This window comes from Macrobrachium rosenbergii, chromosome 59, assembly GCF_040412425.1.
Source record: "Macrobrachium rosenbergii isolate ZJJX-2024 chromosome 59, ASM4041242v1, whole genome shotgun sequence".
NCBI classification, from domain to species: domain Eukaryota; kingdom Metazoa; phylum Arthropoda; class Malacostraca; order Decapoda; family Palaemonidae; genus Macrobrachium; species Macrobrachium rosenbergii.
The window spans coordinates 37,243,755-37,266,539 of record NC_089799.1 but is presented as its reverse complement, the minus strand read 5'-3'; the positions used below and the strand labels follow the sequence as shown (position 1 = coordinate 37,266,539).

At 36.6% G+C, this 22,785-nt stretch overlaps 1 protein-coding gene across 5 annotated transcripts; it reads right to left on the bottom strand.

Annotated features, from left to right (window-relative positions):
* Positions 1-253: 253 nt before the first annotated feature.
* Positions 254-17,886, bottom strand: LOC136837518 (lysoplasmalogenase TMEM86B-like). Of its 5 annotated transcripts, XM_067102362.1 has the most exons (6): positions 17,613-17,755; positions 15,514-15,797; positions 15,034-15,266; positions 14,586-14,872; positions 8,167-8,297; positions 7,703-7,841 (listed from the first exon to the last, which is right to left on the bottom strand). In XM_067102362.1, exons 2-5 carry the CDS (start codon positions 15,766-15,768, stop codon positions 8,281-8,283), a joined length of 792 nt encoding a protein of 263 aa, XP_066958463.1. In that variant the 5' UTR covers positions 15,769-15,797; positions 17,613-17,755; the 3' UTR covers positions 7,703-7,841; positions 8,167-8,280. The 5 variants fall into 5 exon arrangements, with proteins under 5 accessions (XP_066958464.1, XP_066958465.1, XP_066958463.1 ...); XM_067102363.1 differs by lacking the exons at positions 14,586-14,872; positions 15,034-15,266; positions 15,514-15,797; positions 17,613-17,755 and adding exons at positions 254-1,175; positions 1,543-1,790; positions 9,005-9,667 and having other exon boundaries at positions 7,612-7,841; XM_067102364.1 differs by lacking the exons at positions 14,586-14,872; positions 15,034-15,266; positions 15,514-15,797; positions 17,613-17,755 and adding exons at positions 254-1,175; positions 1,543-1,790; positions 8,874-8,943 and having other exon boundaries at positions 7,612-7,841.
* Between the last annotated feature and the right edge of the window lie 4,899 nt (positions 17,887-22,785).

Below are 22,785 nucleotides of genomic sequence, written 5' to 3'. Positions count from 1 at the left end.
TATATATATATATATATATATATATATAACTGAATCACGAAAATATGGAATGTGATGAATATTTAAATGAAAAATATAAAATGTGATGAATATTTTAAATAAAGATAAACACTGGAAGTGCACTGGAGTGCTGACGCCTTTCGACTCGGTCGTCCTTTACTTATAGCAAGTAAAGGACGACAGAGTCGAAAGGCCTCGCAGCACTCCAGTGTTTCCTTATTCTTCGTGGATTTCATCTTTATTTATATATATATGTGTGTGTGTTTGTGTGGTTGCGTAAGTGTGTGCAACCACGGTATTCTTTCCTGTCCGGATTGCCCATGTATAAGAGCGTAAATCAAATTTATCTACCACAAACTAAGGCCCGTGCATGTAGTTAGTTTTTCGTTGTTTTTCAGGTTATGACCGAAGATGTTGTTGCAGCCTTCTTCATCTGCGTAACCCAAGAAAAAGTGAAATCTCATGACCAAACGAGCTAAAGCACAAGACGGCAAGTGTACGTGCTAATGGTTCTTTTAAATACGGCTTAATTCCTCGCCATTACAGCGTAAACATCAGCGAAGTAAAAGCCGGCTCTCACGAAATCTGCCGATAAAGCTTTTGTTCATGCATAAAGGAGCTAAAAGTAAAGAGTCTCTTCTCACGGTATTCCACCGCACAGGAACTGAGAACCGAGGAGATGCAATGATCTACGATTCGTTCTTGAAACGCTGATTTCATCATATCGACTGATTTACTGATATACACAAGCTACACGACGAAAATAAGCATCGTAAACAGTTGACATCACTGGTAAACATGACCTCATTAAATCTTAAAAATCGCTGTACCCCGCGTACAAAGTAGATGCACTTCACAAGGCAGAGAGCGTGCGCGCAAAGCATCACTGAAAACATTACCGAAACAAAATACATTATTCGCAGAGACCCCTGTTTCCAGTCTTCTCGTGATCCATCTTGTTTGGATAGTCCTGCAGCCAAAATTTCTCACTGGCACCGAGAGTGATAAGTAGCTGGGCGGCGTAATATGTTGCTATGGTCACGAACTTCGAATAAGGCTGCGGGATCAAGCCGCCCCCTTGCAGGAAGATTATGCTCAAGTCGGACAAGACGAAAATGATGGCACCCGCCGACGTGCACAGCCGCCGTTCCAGGAGCAACTCTTGCAGGCGAAATCTGCACGCGGGAGAGAAACAACACATTATGACATGCCATGGAACTTGAATATAGTTAGTCAGTAATTTGGAATACGTGGTTTACATATTAGCCCCTATGCAAATCGCTAACTGTGTTGAACTGATAAATTCTGGAACAACCTGACTTGAAATCGCAAATTATTTTGACAAAATAATTAATAACAGCATAACGGATGATGCTGCGCCTGACAATAACCGTAATTTATTACATTTTTTTTAACAATGAGGTTTTTAAATTCCAAATGGATGAAAAAACTAAATAACAGAAATCGCTCGACTCGTCATGTACAGCTCAAGAGCAAAACAGTTAAGAACTGACCTCAGATGCCGCAAAACCTTGTACCTACCTATCGAGCGCTCTCCACAGCATCGTGGCGATTAAAATGCCGTACAGAATGAAGATAGGAACTGCTATTCGATAGTGTGATGGGATTGCCTCCAGAATCATAATTACAAAGAAGACGGCAAAGACAGTCAGGTAAAGGATGATGCCGATCACCCAGCTGACAGAACGAAACCCGAATGCGCAGGTGAATGCTACCTGCGCTAAGCCAAAAGCCACCACGCCAGGCAGCCCCAAAGATTTCGGAAACACCTGCATGGGAAAAACTCATGGTCACATCATTGTTATCTACAGCAGCAGTAGGAATAATCGCCATAGCAGTGAAGGTGTAAGTAGCACTATACTGCTGGGTCGATAATAGTATTTAATAAGTGGCCATCATTTTATGATACTTCATACCACTACTCACCTCAGTACATTTTCTACAGTGGGTATCTGAGGTGCAACAAATAGATGTTGTCCTAAAATTGTCCTATCTATTCATGAAATAACAGCTTCAGTGCGACATATACCCAAAGGTTAAAACTTTCTTCTTCTTCTTCTTCTTCTTCTTCTTCTTCTTATTATTATTATTATTATTATTATTATTATTATTATTATTATTATTATTATTATTATCATTATTATTATTTTCTGGGAGGGGGAGGGGGGAGGAGGCAGATATAATTAAAAATAGCTTGGTTTCTCAAAGGGCAACTTTAAATAATTCTCATTACAGCATAAATCTTCAGTAGATTATAGACCAAGTTGATATCACTCCAAACATTTTCTTTACATGCAAGGTCAGATGACTCAAAAAATCGTAATTTTTATTTTTTATATAATTCTCAAGTGATATTTTCATACTCGATAATAACAATATAACAACGAAAAGCACTGCATCAAAGCTGGGAAATTATGAAAAGATCAAAATTTGAACTGGTCTGCAGCTGGCGCTTATTCTAATATAAGCATTCAAAACAACGGAAAAATGTTTGTAATAAATCAGTACCAACACTTACTGTACTCAAGCTAAAACCCCCAAGTCAGATTGAGCCACCAAGAGAACAACAACAAAGAAGTGGCCTGTGTCTTGTTTATTTACAGTCGCGGTGAGGAATCAACCTGCCTTGTTGAACTTCTAATATATGTAACATATGAAGCGGTCTGAATTTAATCTGGTTTTGAGAACGAGGGACGGGGTTGGTTAGAGGAAGGAGGAAGCTTGAAAATCCTCAGCGAGGAGTAGTTGGTTTGTTTATAGGCACAATGCTTAGTCTTTAATCAACGATACTTGTTGAGGAGCCCGGGAGGGGGGCGGAGGGAGGGACCACAAAAGCCTTTTAATCATCTCGGTCCTTAGCCTACTTAAGTGATAAGGGAGTTAACAGAAATTATATATATAGTTTCAGTGGTCAGATGGGGATGAGGGAGAGGGGGGGCACATAAAAGTATACCTTAGTTTAACCAGACCACTGAGCTGATTAACAGCTCTGATAGGGCTGGCCCGAGGGATTAGACTTATTTTACGTGGCTAAGAACCAATTGGTTACCTAGCAACGGGACGTACAGCTTATTGTGGAATCCGAACCACATTATAGCGAGAAATGAATTTCTAACATCAGAAATAAATTTCTCTAATTCTTCACTGGCAGGTCGGAGAATCGAACGCGGGCCTAGGGGAGTGCTTGGCGAGTACGATATCAACCCATCCAATGAAGAACGGGGGGCACATAAAAATCTGGCTGGAGACCAAACTCTTTTCTTTTGTTTTTTAGCTCTCTGCAGGGAAGGCACGTATAACCTGTCAAAAATGAAAAGAGATTCGCGTTTGCCATGGTAAGGCATGAATATCTTTCCAGTGTTTTGTATTTCCTTAGGGTCACTCTTGTGGCTTCCTTGAAGAACCAGGTAATAAACAATAAACAACCAAAATATCTTTCAAATATCTTTGTAAACTCGTGGTTGCGCGGCTGCGACCAATGGATCTCCGATCTCTTTTTGCCTCTGAATTGCTGTTTCAGTATCACTCACTGATGGGATGTTCATCCATGCATATAAAGTAAAATGGACTTGTAAAGCATTTGCCTTGGCACGAGATACAGTTTGCTCCTCAGTTAGTTATAGTGGATGTTTCCCAATTGTTCTACCCAGTAGTTTTACCATACGGGGTCACTGCGTCAGATTTTTGCCAAAATCCATAAGATAATCTGAAAAACGTTTTACTAATGAATACGTAAACACCAAGGCAAGAGAGTATGAAAGATTACAAAGAATTTTTGGAGAACTGTTAATTATGAGCCCACAGAGACAGGGCCCTCGCTCAGAAACCACATATTAAAAGTAAAAACAAAAGACAAACTGGCTTAAGTCTTGACAACTTGTAAACTGGGTAAAAAACTGATTTTCTATATCTAAAACGACGGTGTCTTTGACCATGGAGAGGTCGACATCATCGTGACAGCTTATGTTCCCCGGGCTACTGCTAAAATGGAAGCAGGTTGGCACGTGATCTTCGTATTTGGTGATGACCTAGATGTCTTTGGTTCTCTGACATACAGCTGGAGCAATGAGATGGAGCCCCTCCACCTATCAAATGCAATTGAAGTACCAGTGCCAAAAGCCTACAAGTTCTTGAAATTTTGAAACACTTGCTATTTGTAGCAACTTTAACTCACAAGAACCAGAATGTCGTTTTCATCTCCCAAATAAAGTTACTTATTCCCATGTTGAGTATGTGAAGAATCTGAGGAAGGTTACCAGATTTGGGAGGCAATGTCATAACTTTCATATCTTTCTTCTTAAAACAAATTACCCTTCACCTCTCCACGAGTGATTTTCCTGCCTGAACATCCAAAGGCACGAAGAATACTCCTCCTAGAAATCTGGCCAGTGAAAAAGTCACCATTAATCAAGGTGTAAAGGTCAGTCTTTCTTTTCCATATGGATATGGTGCGGTATCACACTGACTGGCCAGATCTCTGGGGAAGTAATCTTCGTGCCTTTGGATGTTCAGGCAGGAAAATCATTCAAGGAGAGGTGAAGGTTAATTTGTTTTAAGAAGAAAGATTTTTCAAATACTCAACATGGAAATAAGTAGCTTTATTTGGGAGATGAAAACGACATTCCAGTTCTTGTGTGTTAAAGGCTCTGGAGTGGCTTTCCCTGATATAGAAAGAAGCGGGAGATTGTCATCCTTTGTGTCTATTTTGACAGCAGAACTGCATGCAATTTTAAGGGCCTAAAAGGAAAGTTTAACTCAAAATAGAAATAGTTTTACTATATCTTGTGACTCGAGAAATTTTCTTCAGTCGTTGGAATATTTTAATCTTTAAACACTCTGATTTTAGAGATACTTTAGTGAAAAGAAAAGGTAAAGAAACAAATTTTTGCTGGGTGCTTTCCCTTGTTGGGGTGGTTGGGAACGAGCGAGCTGATCAACTTGCTATAAGTCAGCAGCCACCTCCCCACAGCCAGAGGATTTCTACCACCATATCAGGATGTATATCCTCTGGTAGATCAGAAAATGAAAAAGCTTTGGCAGCCTCTTTGGGAATATATTTTAACGAAGCAAAAAATACGCAGTATTACGCCATCATTGCCACCTTGGCCATATTTCTATATGCCAAGGAGACGAGAAACGATGTAGTGCAGGTTAAGGATTGGACTTACAAGACTCATTCGTGCGTTCTTGATGTCTCGAGAAAATCCTCCATTCTGCAACAATTGTATTGTGCCCTTGACTGTGAGACCTGCTGGTCGAATGTCCCACTCTTGGGAATTTAAGACCTAGGTCCCTCCCTTGGGGACGTGACAGAGATGGACATTCCATCTTTGCAACGATTCTCAGAGAGGACTGTAATTTAGAGCAGCTATATATCTTTGTTAGGGAGGCAGGCCTCCTTAACAAAATGTAGATCATATACAGTATGTGTATATGCATGTATATTATAAATGTTTTACAGATATGATTATAAATATATACTATTTTATATATTTCTTATATGAGACTCCTTTTAAACTTATCTTTTTAATTTCCTATTTAATTTTATTACGGCGTCAATAACCTGTGACGCCGGTGTTAATAGCCACAAATCAATCAATCCTCGAAAATATGAACTTGACAAAAGTTTGTAAATTACCACAATTTCTGCATTTATATTTCTTTCAGTACAGCAATATCCTTACTTTGAAGGCCTTTTCATCATCTTATTCGTTAAATTCCTGACATCTGGATAGGGTTAGTGATTCACTTCACTAGCATCCAATACTAACTTTAAAAAAAAGGTGTTGGATTTCCAGGGATCACGAAATATTGTAATGTTGACATAAACTATTTTAACAATGGTTTTTCTATTAAGTGAAGCCCAAGTCGAAGTGTTTAGTAAATATACATCCGTTTCTACTGTATATTTACTAAACACTTCGACTTGGGCTTCACTTGATAGAAAAATTATCGTTAAAATAGTTTATGTCAACATTACAATATTTCGTGATCCCTGGAAATCCAACACCTTTTTTTTAAAGTGTAATTCCCTCTCTTGTATTGTCAGCATTTCCATCTAACTGCCATTTCATTCTAGTATGAAGGTCATACTTTAGAAAAAGCACCAACACCCAGTGTCATAATGCCACAATTAAATCAGGTCCCTTTTAAAGCTTGGAGCATTCTGTTGTGGAGGCCCTCTGTACCCATGACTTGTAAGAGTTTCCTGGAAATAGGCTTAATCTAATGTTGATAAGAGGTTATTTTCACACCGCAGAGCACTGGTTCATCCACATTCCTAAATATATTAACAAAGCTGCCACTCTCTCTCTACATTATACAAATGTCTGAAACCTTGATCCTAACCTTGGCTGTGTAAAACGTTAACCTATACTCTACCCAATTTTCTCATCCTCTCCCGACCTCAACTGGCTAGTAATGATTCTTCTGATGCTTCCACTATAATACTTACTAAATTTACGTATTATCGGTCTTATCACAGCTTTCTATAGCTTTAACGCACTTAGGGAATATTCAGTCACCTAGAAGCATACGCTCCGTGATCCCATCTACCTACATATAATAATAATAATAATAATAATAATAATAAATGCAGTTCGTATCCACTTATATTGTGTGTGTGTTTGTGTAGCATCACACAAAAATACACCAAGTTTAGAGAAATTCTTCTCAAAATTTGTGTATGGATAATTTCATGCCATGATAATTATTTTGGTATAATGTACAAACTGAATAACTTTATCGCAATACGTCTTTAAAAACAAAACAGTATAACAAAAACAAACTTTTGTATGAGTTGCCGAAAATAAATATCAGCAAATAAAAAGAAAATGTACGTGAGATGTACTTATTTCCTTCGGCCCCGTGCGAAACTGTGACAAATTGGTTTTCAAGTCATTCATATATATATATATATATATATATATATATATATATATATATATATATATATATATATATATATATATATATATATGTGTGTGTGTGTGTGTGTGTGTGTGTGTGTGTGTGTGTGTGTGTGTGTGTATAACTGGAAAGGAAAAATGCACAATTTTTGTACAGTTATTGAGAACTCCTTAAGTAATGTTTTACATTTTCTCCCAAAACAGCAGTGAATTAACACCATTACTTTCAACCATATATATACAGTATATATATATATATATATATATATATATATATATATATATATATATATATATATATACAGTATATATATATATATATATATATATATATATATATATATATATATATATATATGTATAACTAGTGAGAAAAAGATGCACAGATCTTGTACAGTTATTGAAAAGTCTTTAAATAATGATTTTCATTTTCTCCCAAAATAGCAGTGAATTAACTCGATTCCTGTCAACCACCTGAGACTGAAGGTTAGAAAGCCCCTCACATATTAAATACTAATATATATATTTTGCAAAACTATATGAAGTTCTATTCACTTAAAACATTAATCATACAAAAAAAAATTGAAAAAAAATCTTTTCACAACAATCTAAAATACCAATACTCTCGGCAAAGAAAAGATGTCAGGCATTATCTAAAAGAAAAATGGAAATCTATACTGACCAAAAAGGCATCCCCGAATGCAGACAGAATGAGCGCCACAAGTACCAGCTGATTTTCGGTGTGCGACCATCCCTCCAGGCAAAACAGATACATGACCAGCAGAATCACAGGCAGGCATTTGCATACCATAGAACCAATGGAAGGCGTCGGTTTCGGCACGAACCAGATGAACGACGCCGCCACTGATGCCAGAAATGGCACCAAGTGATGCCACGGGGGCTGCATGATTTCTGCGAGAGAAAAGCATCAAAAGCTCTGTAAGACGTTACTGGGGAGAGTGAAATGAAAGAGAGGAAGCCTTAAACCACTTCCAGATCAAATTAATAGAGCACTGGACTTGGGAGTGTTTTTGTCTCGCAACTTGGTTGGCTTCACCAAGATTGCAAAATTCGCGGAGCATAAATGCACATGAAGATCGATGAGTGTAGACAATCTAACCCGTATCGATGGAATTTATTTAAAGAACGTCCTGAAATGCGGAATGGGCTCATTAAATTAATGGATTACAAGTCTTTCTAATTATAAATCCAGTTTCAAACCTGTTTACATTCTTACCAGAACATACAGAAGTGAAGGAAAGAAGCAATCTGTTCAGGCAGGCCTACTCTTCTGTCTCAGCGGCCCTTCCGGTTATAACTTGGAACTATTAGACGATATTTGCTTCACGTGTCAAGACACTTGGAAATCTGCCAACAAGAAAAGAAAAGTGTTGATCACCACTTCGGCATTTTAACATATTTTAATGAAAATAAGTAGGTCAGGGGTTTTAAAGTCGAAAATGGATTGAAGCATCGAATAAACTTTAGATGAAAATCTCCATTTTGAGAAGGTTATTGTCGCGTCAACGCCTGACTATTGCTGCATAAATAAAAAGAAAAAGTGCGGATACTCTTTATAAAAAGGTTAACGTATTTGTCAGACGTGAAAAGGAGTATTTCCCCGTGAGGAGATTGTTAAAAAAATGACATTGATTTCAATTAGAATATAAATATTGGAGTTATTCATTGCACTACTTAAACCGGGACAAGAAATTGCGACCATACGCAGCGCATTTCCTTTCATTTCATGAACTGCAGCAATCAGTCGCGCTGGTAACTGCGTACATACGAAAAGCTGTTCAACCTGGTTTCTGTGACCATAATCACCACAACACTAATTGTACCAGGCTTGATATACGCTTAAACGAAGCCAACTGCTTAAAGTAAATAACATCAAACATGAGGATATTAATGTGTGAAAATATCTAGCAGATATTTTCACACCTTTTCACTGCATATGTGAGCACTTCGGAGCAGAGTGAAGTTCACCGCCTTATCTTATCATACTGCTACACGACTGAGTTCTGTTTATGAGGCAAAAAATAAAAAAGGACATAAAACCAGTTCGCTGTTACCTGGTTCTTTTCCACTGAGCCCCTTCCTTATGATGTTGACTTCTTTGTGCAATTTACACTTGACGGAAGCAAATTTCCAAGAGATTTAGTCAAAACTGGACGCTCTCACAGATTCCGGATCAGCACATCTAGACGCATCGTCGAAAGGGCCATAAAGCAAAAGGTTACCTTTATCAGGTCTTTAAGTTGCCGAGTTAGTTCTGAGATTAATTTCACGGCACAACAGGCTTTCATTTTCAAGGAATTTGAAATAAATTCGAAAAAGAAGTTCACAAAAACTCAAGCTGGTACTTCTGCAACGTCTCTGTTAAATAAAAAAAAAAAAATTAATAAAGACGCGCACTAGTCTCACTTTCACCGGCGAGATTAAGGTTTTTGGCCTCTCGAAAAATGAGAGATAAAAGGACAAGGCGCACTCGCGAACTCATGAGAAGAGATACACTAGACTAGCAAACAAGTCGAGTGATGCAGAGAAAGAAAGAGAGAGAGAGATGCCTGACTCAGTATACCTACCGTGACGTAATGACATCCGCGGAGCGCACAGACACGGCCGGCTGGCCACATAGGCACCAACACAACGTACATACATATACACATTGCGTCAGATCTGTTACTCTGACAAGGGATTAATATTGATAGAAATATCTCCGGCATACAGGTACACAATATCTCACTTTTCTAACTTGAATGTGTTTGCCACGTAAATGAATGCTATATCATACCCATATACCTAGGGAGAAACTCAGGAATTGGGACGAAGAAGGTTGACTAAACTTAAACCTTTATGCAAGTTCTAACTGTCACATTGGTCTAAGGAGGTTTCATTTAATTTCGTTAACCGGAATAATGGCTATAAAGCATTTGTTGCAAGTATTTGTTTAAAATTACTGTAAGCTACCCTCCTGATTCACATTACCTGTGATATTCTACCCTTCATGTTACGTATTTGCTCCTTACTTATTCTTTGGATTAATTATGTTTCCATGACAGGGGACTAATTGCGTGGTAATTTTATTTGGTACTCCTGCTATGACGCTAAAGCCGAGATGTATGGAAAGCCTAATGTCTTGATGGATTGTGATGTAGCCTCTACGAGACTGAAGTCAAACGGAAATAAACGGTGGACGTGGCTGACAAAATTATATACAGAGAGAATCTTTGATAATTACAGGTCTCCAACTCGTAGGAAGATGCAGAATTCAATCATTTGTCCAGGATATATTGTGTTATAACTAACTGCGTAAACCCAACGCCCCTCAAAATGTGGAAATTCACAATTTATATATATATATATATATATATATATATATATATATATATATATATATATATATATATATATATATGACAAATGGGAAGACGAAAAGGAGATGATATATAATTCAACTTTATTTCCAGCCAACGTTACAAAACATGGATTCATCATCGGGGCTAAAATACATGAGTAACAAAAATACATAAGAATCAGTAAAATTTTTTATTTTAAAATATAGGTACTAGAACCGAAACATAAAAGTTAAAACCAACCTAACATCTCAAGAAAAGAAAACTGAGTGACCAAGAAGGGCACCAAAAGGACTAGCTAACCAACCCAGCACTGCCTGGGAAAACTCCAAAGGACTCAGAAAAATTTTCTTGCATCTCCTTAGAACCGTTTTGTCGTGTAAAGTATGTATACTATCATTGAAAATACCTTTCTTTCCTGTGATTAATAATAATTCTGTCTTGAATTCATTGTTTTAAATAAAACATATATATATATATATATATATATATATATATATATACACACATATATATATATATATATATATATATATATATATATATATATATATATATATATATTCCAAGCCACTCATCTGATTTAAAATGGAGAGAGAGAGAGAGAGAGAGAGAGAGAGAGAGAAAGATTGATTTGCAGTGGCAAATATTCTTGTGTTTATGTTTTTTCTAGTATGACTTGATGTTTTAACCCCATTCATAAAGGGAATTTATAAATGAGAGAGAGAGAGAGAGAGAGAGAGAGAGAGAGAGAGAGAGATTTGGTGGAGGTGGTTGCATGAGGTCGAAAGTGTTGGTGTACGTGGTGGTGGTGGTGTTAGAGTTGATGGCGGTGGTGAGTGTTGTTGCCAAACTGCCCAATAATTAATTCCAGACCTCATTTAAACCGACTTTGTAACGAAATACGTCACCATAACATCACAAAGCAGTCGCTATAGCTAATTCCGAAGGTAAAACCGAAGAAGAAACGAACGAATTAATAAGGTAAATTGCATTTTAACATATGTGGAGGATGCTCTCAGCTCTGGTTACTGCAGAAAGCAGATTCTCTACTTATGGAAATTATCGATATAGGTTTTCAATGTTGATTTTATCAAGGTAATTAAATATTGTATGAATAATTATCATAAATTATGATTAAAATTGATGTAAATTCTGATAAAAAATTGATGTTGTAGGGGATTTATTGGTACAAGGTAATCATACATCTGACAACACCTGGAAGAAAACCTGGAGCGCTCAAGCAAAAAATGAGCATTAACCCATAAAGCACTTGAAGGAAAACCTGACAGAATTGGTAAAAACAAAAACTTCATTCGATTTATCTGTTTGATGTCTGTCACGGGGGTGGTGGGTGTTTGATTTTGAGTTATAAGCTTCCTGGGGTCACATAGGGGCTGCTTGCAAAATTTTGTCTGGGTTTGTCAAACAGTTTTGATTTCTATAGAGTACAAACGTACAAACATTCACTTTTAAATATATACACTAGCTGACCAACTCCGGCACTGCCTGGGGAAACTCTGAATGACAACCGATAAACTCTCTCTCTCTTTCTCTCTCCCCTCCCTAACACCCCTCTACTCTCTCTCTCTCTCAAAGCTCTCCCTCACTCTTTCCCTCTTTCTCCTCACTAACACCCTTCTACTCTCTCTCTCTCTCTCTCTCTCCTCCCTAACACCCCCTCTACTCTCCCTCTCTCATTCTCTCCCTTTCCTGTAAAGATACTTGCTTCAAATACATTGCCCAGCATTTTTTACATTTTGTATTTCACCCCTTTTCACCCTCAGCCCCCATTCCCATCGTGGCTGAACTTGGACTTAAAGGGCATTAGGAGTGTTACTATTCATCTCAAGGACCTCGAAAACTATGGTTAAGACACTAATATCTGTCATTTTGACATTTTATTTTTCACCCCTTCTCATCCCCCTATTCCTATCAGGGCTGAACTTGGACTTGAAGGGCATTGGGAGTGTCATCATTCATCTCAGCGACCTTGAAAATTATGGGTTAGACACTAATGTCTGTCGTTTTTGGTTATTATTACATGCCACCCCCTTCCCACCCCCACACCCTTTAGTGCCAGTGATTTTACCCCAGTATTCTTTTCCACATAGTAAGCCATATGTATACCAAAATGAGGTATGATAAATTCGTAGAGTTTAATTAGTTACTAAGTCCCGGGCAGAACCACCCCCATTTCAAGGGAGCCCTTCCAACGCCCCCCCTCTCTTCTGGTGCCCCTTGGTGCTAATGTCATACCCCGACATTATTCTTTTCCAGATAGTAAGTCATGTGTATACCAAGTTTGGTTGAAATCACTCTATGCATTTCAGAGTTATGCTGGAACACATGCCCACTTACGTACATACATCCATTTATATATATATATATATATATATATATATATATATATATATATATATATATATATATATATATATATATATATGATTGGAATGTACGACAGCTTCAATTTCGATAGCTGAGTGTCCGGTTGATAGCTACTGCCAGAAAAGAGGCCTCAGTGTTAAAGGCTTCAAGTTGACAAAAATGTCAGTAATGGCTTTCATCTTACCAAGCTACATGACAGTACTGTCACATTTATTGCTCCGATAGCATGCAGAGTTTGAATTTATTAGTTTCATTTAATTCAGGTGGTCTGGGAACTAGTTGATTGCATGCAGTATATATGTATATATAATATAAATATACATATATATATATTTATATACATATTGATATTTCAATATATATACATATATATATATATAATATATATAACATATATATGTATATATACAATATATACTGTATATATGTATATATTATATATATATATGTATTGAAATATCAATATGTATATAAATATATATGTATATTTATATTTTCTATACCTATATTATATACTTATATATTTATCTGTACATATATACATAAATACGTATGCAATCAACTAGTTCCCAGACCAGCTGAATTAAATAAAACCAATAAATTCAAACTCTACATGATATCGGAACAATAAATGAGATAGTACTGAAGCTTTTAACATTGTGGCCTCCTTTCCGGCAGTGGCTAGCAACCGGGCACTCAGCGGTCGAAATTGAAACTGTCGAACATTCCACTCATATCAAAAGGCTATTTCCTTGACATTTTGCTAAACTGATATGAACCTACATTGTTGGATTAGGGTGAGCAGAGGACTGTTTTAAAACAAATGTCAATTCTCAAACGGGCGACTTTTAACAAACCAAACTAATCTTACCGTTTATTTGATTAATAAAAATAACTACAAAAACAGGAAGACCAATATATAAATACACAATCATTGAGTGTACAACATGGCTACTCGAGTCATTTCTTGTTTTTAATCCAAAACTTAGTAAACATACCTGCACACAAATGCAATTAGCCCGGTAAAGTGTAAACAAGACTTCATTAAGGGTGAGTTATATAAAAATCAAACACAATAAATATAAATAATTTAATATAGCGATAACATGTCCGGCTACAGGGTAAAAGTATATTTCCCCTATGCAGTGCAAAACACGGGGCGCTGTTTTTGAAAACTCCTGTTTCCTTAAATGTCATTTCGTAACCTAACCCTGTTTGTTGCAATGCAAAACCGTCTCATTGACTTGGTAAGTTGCCCGAGGTTACTACCGTTACTGCTTAACTTTGTGGAAAAAGGGAAGCTCCATCTAACTCACTTTTATTAGTAAAGCAGAGGAACCTCCAAAGTCACAACAAAATAATTTTGAAACTTGACTCTGGATTCCCTTGTCTTCCCTCGTAAAAAAATAAAACAAGATATATTTACGAATATATTTACGAATATATTATTATGTCAAATTCCCAACACTTATCATACAATATGAACAATTATAACTGTATTTGTTTCAACAATAAGAATGATAACAATAAACAAAAAGAGAATGTTATGCTCACTACTAAAGTATCAAAATAAAAGACATTTGTAATCTTTCTCACAACTAATCACAGAATGAGAACTTGTTCACACAACAGGTACATTAGTCAATAATTTAACGTTACTAAAACCATACAAGACATGTTTGACGTTAGCATTAATTTACTGATGTTAATATTATCAACCTAAAATTCTTGACCTGACGCTTTCAAAATAATGTTGTGGAAATTCTGATACAATAAGAAAAACAATAATAATAAGATTAATAAATACGAGAGAGGATTTGCGTTTTTTTAACAAGATTAATAAATACGATAGGAAAGATTTACGTTTTTTTAACAACTTATCACAAAAACCAAAGAAAAATGTAACCTGATAATCGATGAAAGTCGACGCTTACTAGCCCCTTAACTATTTTTTTTGCAGCTTCCTTCTTGACCATCTCGCTTTTTCTGGCCCAGAAACTGTCAGCTGAGCCGAGCATGAGCAGGAGCTGAGCCGAGTAGTATGTCGAGAGGATGATGATCTGAGCTGGGATGTGAGGGATAAGCTGGAATATTTGCAGAAAAACGATGCAGGAATCCGAAGTGATGAACAGCACGGCTCCCAAAACCGAACACACCCTCCTCTCGAAGCGGATATGGGACATCAGTGCGTACCTGTCATGATCAAAGTACTATTAAAACAGGATTTATTTGACTTAACAGCCGTTCATCAGATGTGAGCCCTGACACAGATTTGCTTGCCATTATTATAAAACATATCTTTCGTATGAAGTGTCTGTTAGTATATCAGGTTAATGGTATACTTCAGAACTTACCTATCGAGAACCCTCCAGAACATAGTGCCAATGAGTATATTGTACACCGGGATGGCAACATTGAGTGGGGCAGGTATGTGGGGCAGTATAAAACAGAGCAGTAAGAAGCCTATGCCGTAGAGTCCGATCCCCAGAGGTAGTCTAATTCCATTGAATCCGAAAGCTGCAGTATAAAAGACCTGGGAGACTCCGAAAGCTTGGATGCCCTGCAAAAACCACGCATCAGGGTACGCCTGCAAAAAAGCACGGGGAGACATCATGATGAAATATGGAAGTCTAGGCTTACTGTGGGAATGTTTGTACTCAAATGCAATAAATATACAACACAACTAAATATTTTTTAAGTTATAAGGACAATCACGTCGTTCAGAACTTTTTCAGTGAATTCACAGGCATACTCAATGAATTAATTTGCGAGGAGAGAATACAAAATATAGGAATTATGAGCAACTGGCGCAAAACTGACCAGAGGTAACTCACCATGAAAGCATCACCGATGACAGAGAAGACCAGAGCTACAAGAACTTTTCCAGATTCTCCTTTGCCCCTCTCGGTTACCCACAAGTAGGCAATAAGATAAAGAATCGGGAGAAACTTTAGGAAAGTTCTCCACGGCGTTGGTTCCCAGGGTAAGAACCACACGAAGGATGCAAGAACCGCCAACAGATAGGGCACCAGGTGATGCACTGGCAGTTCTTCTGGGACTCTCGTCGCGGACCTTCGGCTCGACTTCATGTTCTAAAGTTTATCGCCAAGATTCGAATCTGTAGATACAGGATAACTTACTCAAAGTAAACGTGCTATAGACATTCCAAGAAGAGACATGACGACAAGGGAGGCGCCTCAAGACTATACAGGCGAATTCCAAACCCTTTCTTTCTCGTCGAAAACAGAGACGGAGGCAGTTGTTTGTCCACAGGCAACACACAAAAGGTGAAAAAATGCTTGATTATGATTGTCTGTATCTCTCTCTGCCTGCCACTTGCCTGGAATAATTAAGCAGAAACTACTGTCGATCTTATCAGAATATTACAGTAATATTGGAAAACGCATCTATGAATTATACAGCATCCAGATTATTTATATAACTGACCCAAAAACTATAAGATTTGAAAGCTTAGGCACATTTAAAAAATCAGATGCCAGTTTATCGTCAAAAGCTTTTGAAACGGAAGGAAAACCTTTTCAGAAAGTTGAAAATCGTAACTGATATATAATGGAGCCTACCAAATGAGCTAAACGGGTGCTAAGAGGAAGACCTCTAAAAGGGAACATGGATGATGATAATAATGATGATGATGATGATGTAGTTGTATGACTGTTATATTCACTAAGACTTCAACATACAAAACAACGAATTTACAGAAACGGGTGTTCAGAAACCGTAGAATACTCCTAATGCCAATCTGTCGAGATCGTTAGCATGTGGAGAGGGTATCACAATCACATGTCTGTCCCTAATGCGGAAGTCGAAATACTAAACAATGAAAAAAGCAATTCTAAATCATGCGTAATTGATACCGTGCAGACAGCCACTGAGCATGTCATTAGTTATTTACATGAATACATTTTTACCAAAATGATTAAACAAGTGCAACGCCATTATGAATTAATACAAAGACGTCAGATAAAATCCGAATGGAGAGTGAAAGAAGGGGAAATAAGGATCAATTAAAAACTCCCGAAGATCTTATACATACTAAAAAAAATAAAAAAATGACACCATAAATTACGAAACAGTCTTCCCTGTACCGTTATGGATGCTGATGTTTGCCTAAGTTTATAGGAATCGGTAACACTGCTCAAGTTTCATGAACCACTACACTTTTTTTTTTTTATTTAATCGTTGTCCTCTTCGCAATGAATTAGTATTTCACTCTTCGTCACATGGACATTTTGTTTTGTGGAAATTTGTATTATTAGTGAACTTCTTCTACTTAGAATCTCTTACAACTAATTAATGATAACGACGATGCAACTTTTAAAACATTAGGGTGAGTTACATCAACACGCTTCGGGCTAATACGACAAAAATTAGCTCGAACTATACATAATTTTCTCTACTGTCTTCTGGCACACATTATGATTTATCATGAGTTCACTGATAGGTCCTATAGTCTTGTTATTTCTGAGATTTAGGTCAAAATGTTATTTTGTCATAGATTTCTATAACTGTAGTATGAAGCTTAAGTCCTTAGTCTTAGCTTGGATGGATGGACTTTTTCTTCAGTTAAGTACGTTATTTCAAGGCCCCGCAGGCGTTTCACTACAACGTTCTCTTTCTTCCACTTTACGTATCATTTCGTTTCAAGTATTCTATTACAATATCACGCTTGATATCTTAGCATTACGGCGTTTGTTTCATTTATCCTTTTCATAATGATTACTTTCACATTCAGTTACAAGACAACTGATCAGGAACGATTAACAGTATAGCAAAATCTGGCAACACTCCCCCGTCTCCGCCCAACATGGCTGAGAGATCAATGACAACCACAAAATAAATTAAGACCACCCCATTCAGAATCTACTGACAGTCTATTTTCTGTCACTAAACACAGAACTGAATAACGTCTCACCTGCTCGCAAGGTGGCTACGTCAGCTATCGCAAGATTCTCTAAACTGGAGACTGTCCTTTCTGAACATTTTGCAACACACGCTCTTACACTGTCACTTGTGCGATAACGTTATCTACTATAACTGGTCGCCCCTGCCGCATGTGCGATGCTATTCCTTTGCACTTAAGTGGATCACAGTAAAACCGTAAATTAGTTTACATAAAAATGTCAGAGACTCTGAATTTAATAAACGATCAAGTAAACACGAGGAAACTGTCAATGTCTCACTTTAACGAATCCTCAATAGTTAAACACTTCGTAAATATGGCAAAAGGACGACTTAAATGTCACCAAACTGAATGACCGCTTCTTTTAAAATTATTCATACAGCAGATTACTGCATTTTCAATTATTCATACTACTTTAGTTGATTTATAATCTTGAAAATAACTACATATCACAATGCACTCCACATAGCTCATGAAAAATAATCAATGAATTCTAAGCCAGATGAAAGTTTAAACGATTTTCGCTGAAGGTCAGCCAAAAGGTTCGAGTCATTGAGGTTCCTGAGTTACAGGAACGCAAAAATGATAACATTGCACCGAACTCTCTCTCTCTCTCTCTCTCTCTCTCTCTCTCTCTCTCTCTCTCTCTCTCTCTCTCTCTCGTTCTTACAGTGCGTTAAAAAAAAAAACTTCTTAAAAATTTAAGAAATCTAAGCGATAGTAATTATTTCTGTAAACAAATCTAGAGATAATTTCAAGATGCTTATATTTCACACTTGAAAGTCTGCAATAAAGAGCCCGTGCTCCCAACAAACTCAAGAAATGGGCGACTTAACATATACATGGTTACAGTTTCACAGGTTTTATGGGAGAAAATTATTATGCTAACTGCTAAACATTTAAGTGGTATTCAATCGTGGGTCATAATAAGTTTATAGTTCAAGTATATCTTAGTTTAACCAGACCACTGAGGTGATTAACAGCTCTCCAAATAAGGTAGCATACACAAATACCTAGGCAGCAAAATCTAGCGGAAAAAAAGTAAGGAAAGGTTATAGCACGAATGAAGAAACGGAAGGACTATAATATAACTGTCTCGCTTCAGTATTTACAGGCTATTGAAGTGCAAGAGCCCTTGCCAGCACAAGACTGGTGAATCTAGGCAGCTTCAGTACCAGAACAGACCTCACACGAAAACTTTTCAAAAGTATGAGGCATAAAATATTTGGTAAGATACGAAATATGGAGCATTTGCAATTTAGATTTGGTGAAATCAAAATATGAGTCTAGAACGTCAAGGTGAAAGTAGAACTGGTCGTTACGGTGATATTAACCTCCCATACCAGTCTTGGTTTTAAACGAGCTGTTTCTGGTGAACCTCCCATCCCATTAGTCTCAAACAAAAGTAACTATTCTGATCAAGCTCTTTTCTCTTTTGTTTCAGACTCATAAACGCATTGCCTTGAGACTTTTCACAACGAAACGAATATTCGCACAATACGAGGCAAGTCCATAAACAATATGAAGGTGACTGCATGATCATCGCACAACCCTTCAAGGTTACAGAATGACTAGGGGATGATACTAGGGGATGATAACGTTACAAATTCGCCAAAGGAAACTCAGTAATGTTCATGGGGCCGGGAGGCCATTCAGCAATATCATAGCAACGAAAATAGAAGTTCTTCTTATTTTTTAATTACTTTTATTAAGAATTCTAAAGACACAATTGAGATCCACACACACACACTTTCGCACATTTAAAAAATGAATTGATTAAAATCAGACACTGAAATATCGTAGGAAATTCGAATTTCTTTTGAAAAGTCATAAGGGACTCAAGTGAAACCTCTTCACCCATAAAATATCGGCAATGGATTTTAGTTGAAGGTCATATCACAATGAACCCACACCGGTGCAAAAGTAAAATCGAACATGTACATAACAGAGAGGCGGGTATGCCTTGTCCTTCCAGCTGCCAGGTGCTATTAAATCTTGTAGCCCGTGGGTAAATATTATTCCGAATGCTTTCATATTTATTGTTATTGGTCTTTGGTCTTTTCATATCAGAGGTAGGCGAATCTTTTTAAAGTATAATTATCATGTTTGTTACTGGCTTCCTTTGCTTCCCTGTCAGCAAACTTATTACCTAGAATTCCTAAACGAGACGGAACTCAGCAGAAATGAATCGTGTTGTGCAAACAAATGTGAAAGAACCACTCTTGAGCTTTTCCGACTAAAGGGTAAAAAGTAAAAAATCTCTGAGAATCTAAAGCACCCTTACTTTACTCTGTTTGGGGCAAATCTTGTAGCTCAATTTTCGACCTGTTCCCTTCGTCTGATGGACTTGAAATTTTGCATGGTTACTCAATCCCGGTGACAATACAACCTTACATGATCAGTATGGCAGCAGTGACCTCTGGTGACCCTACAGTGACCTCTCCCAGTATCTCAGGATTTGTACGAAACTCTTCGGATTTTTCACAACTTCTTTCACAACTTCTTTGACTGATGATCAAGTGTTAGAATCTATCTTCTTTGTAACTCCTCTTCCCCCCTCCCCCTCCCTCCCCTTCCCCATCTCTTCCTTCCTCCTCCCCTCCCCTCACCTTCCATCTTTCCTCCACTCTTTCCCCCCTTCCCTCTTCCATCTCTCTCCCCTTCTCCCTCCCCTCCATTTCCCTTTCCCCTCATCCTCCTACTCTCCCCTCCCCATTCACTTTCCCCTCCCTTTCCACTTCCCTCCCCCCCACTAAACGGATATCAATTCCGTTAACTACAGTCATAAATCGGTTACAATTTCTGTCAAAATTAAAAAATATAAAATAAAAAAATATGAATTTTTTTTAAAAGATGCTTTTACTAAATGCACTGAAAAGTAAGAAATAATTTTTTGAGACACACCAGGATTTTCTTACAGTTAATCATGTCTACACAAATAAAAGCATGGAAGGAAATGCTACAAGAAAAGAAATATATATATATTTTATTTCTTGTAGCATTTACTTTTATTTTTGTAAACATGATTAATGTAGAAAATCCTACTTGTCTCAAAAAATTATTTTTTACCTTTTAGTGCATTTAGTAAAAGCATGTTTTACTTTTTTTTAAATTTAAATTTTACATTTAAAATAACGTTGTTACTAAAATTTGTAGGCCAGGGCCTAATAATATACATAATACTTTTGTATTTTGTATTGTTATACATACAAGAATTGTGAAACGGCTGTAATTGCTGTAGTCTCTTAACAAGAAAAAGAGGAGGTGGAAGTGTTAATTAATTTGAAATTCAGACTAGGGGAAATCATCTGCTGGAGCAAAATATACTGGATAGAACTGAAACTTTTTTTATTATCTCATTAGCCTCAGCATGTAATTCAGTATTAAGTATGACTGTGTTGGAATGCAGACTGATTGACTGGGAATGAGGTAAAGGACTTAAGGGGCGCGCCGATCGCCGAATTTCGAGGAATTATCGATTTTTAGTTTTTTACAATTTTGGACTGGTATTTCTAAATAAACTTGTCCTGAAATATTATCACTAAAAAAAATTTTAAGTTTTTTTTTTTGTTCACAGCATTTACCGGTATTTGAGCGGCATTGAGCGAAAAATTGTCGCAAACTTTCTGTATGGCTTTTTAGGTGGAAGTGAGAAATATACTTTACTTTCCTACTAAAATACACATTATCTACTATAAAAACTGTCTTTCTCTCTCAAAAAATATAATATCAGAGTAAATATGTACCTATGTAATTCGACGTCGCCTGTGAGCGACAAATTGTCGTACAATGTTTGTATGACTTGCCAATTCTGGATAGCAGAAGTGAGAAATTTACTTCAGTGTCCTAATAAAACTACCCATTTTCTACGATAAGAGCTTATTCGTTCTCTAGAAAAATATCAAATAAAATATAAAAAAAGTAAATATATATCTATGTATCTCGATATTTTGAACTCGTTATCACAGATATACCGTTCAAACTAGTATAAATATAATATTTTATATTTACTGACATAATTTTACTGCGTATTTTCGGAAATATGAAATTATATAAGTAGGTAACAGTTCCAAACAGAGCGTCGGGTTTTACCATTAAACAATCTCGATTTGTCGTGTAGTTTTGGTTCAAGTAATACCCTAGTGCTCTGTGACGCATTTCCGTTTCGGATTTTCGTACCGTGTAGTGCATTCACGCAATTCCATTGCCATAAGCAAGAGAAGTACCACACTTATGAGGGAGAAATTTGAACGATACGCCTCGTAAGTTTGTTACAAGAGAGGGACGAAGCAACCTGGAATTGCCTTGCCTGGGAGCCGAAAATGCCGATAGCAACAACACCAGAACGCCCATATCCAAGTAAGGGATTTGTTTTCCTGTATTAGTGATATTCACATTAGTGGCATTCTAATTAGTGATTACTATATTTCATAATATGTAATTATAAAAGACCACAAAGCTTGATTTTACTGCAGTGAGTTGTCTGACTTGTGTAGGCTTGGTTGTCCAGCGTTTGTTTACTTTATCCTGTCAGTTGTTTGTTTATTGGCCTCTCCAATATCTGAACGGGAAACATGCACAACAGTGGTAGCGTATATAGGTTATGTAGATAATTTATATTGATAGCATATATCTTTATGGGGAAACTTTAGGGTGAGTGTGAAACGAAGAGAACAAACCTTTCCTAGAATATGTCCTGGCCTAACCTCATTAGGGCATTTATTTTTTATAATTTATTTATTACGAAAATATTCGCAGTGATAGCATATAGCCTACTATTTTCTATAGGTAGCATGTACTATTTATTATAGGTTATGGAGAAAACATTATATTGATGGCATATATTAATGAATTTTTATGAAAAAATTTGCACTTATATATATATATATATATATATATATATATATATATATATATATATATATATATATATATATATATATATATATATATATATATATATATATATATATATATATATATACAGTATACAGTATATATATATATATATTATATATGAATATCTTTTACTGTAATACAACAGTATAATATGAATATAAAAAAGGTCCATAAAACACTATTTGAACATTGCTACCTTATATTTCGAGCACTTCCTTTTGTACCCCTGTTCACTGGTAAAATATGGGGAGGTGATGTGTTACAAGAGTAGGCTATATATACTGCC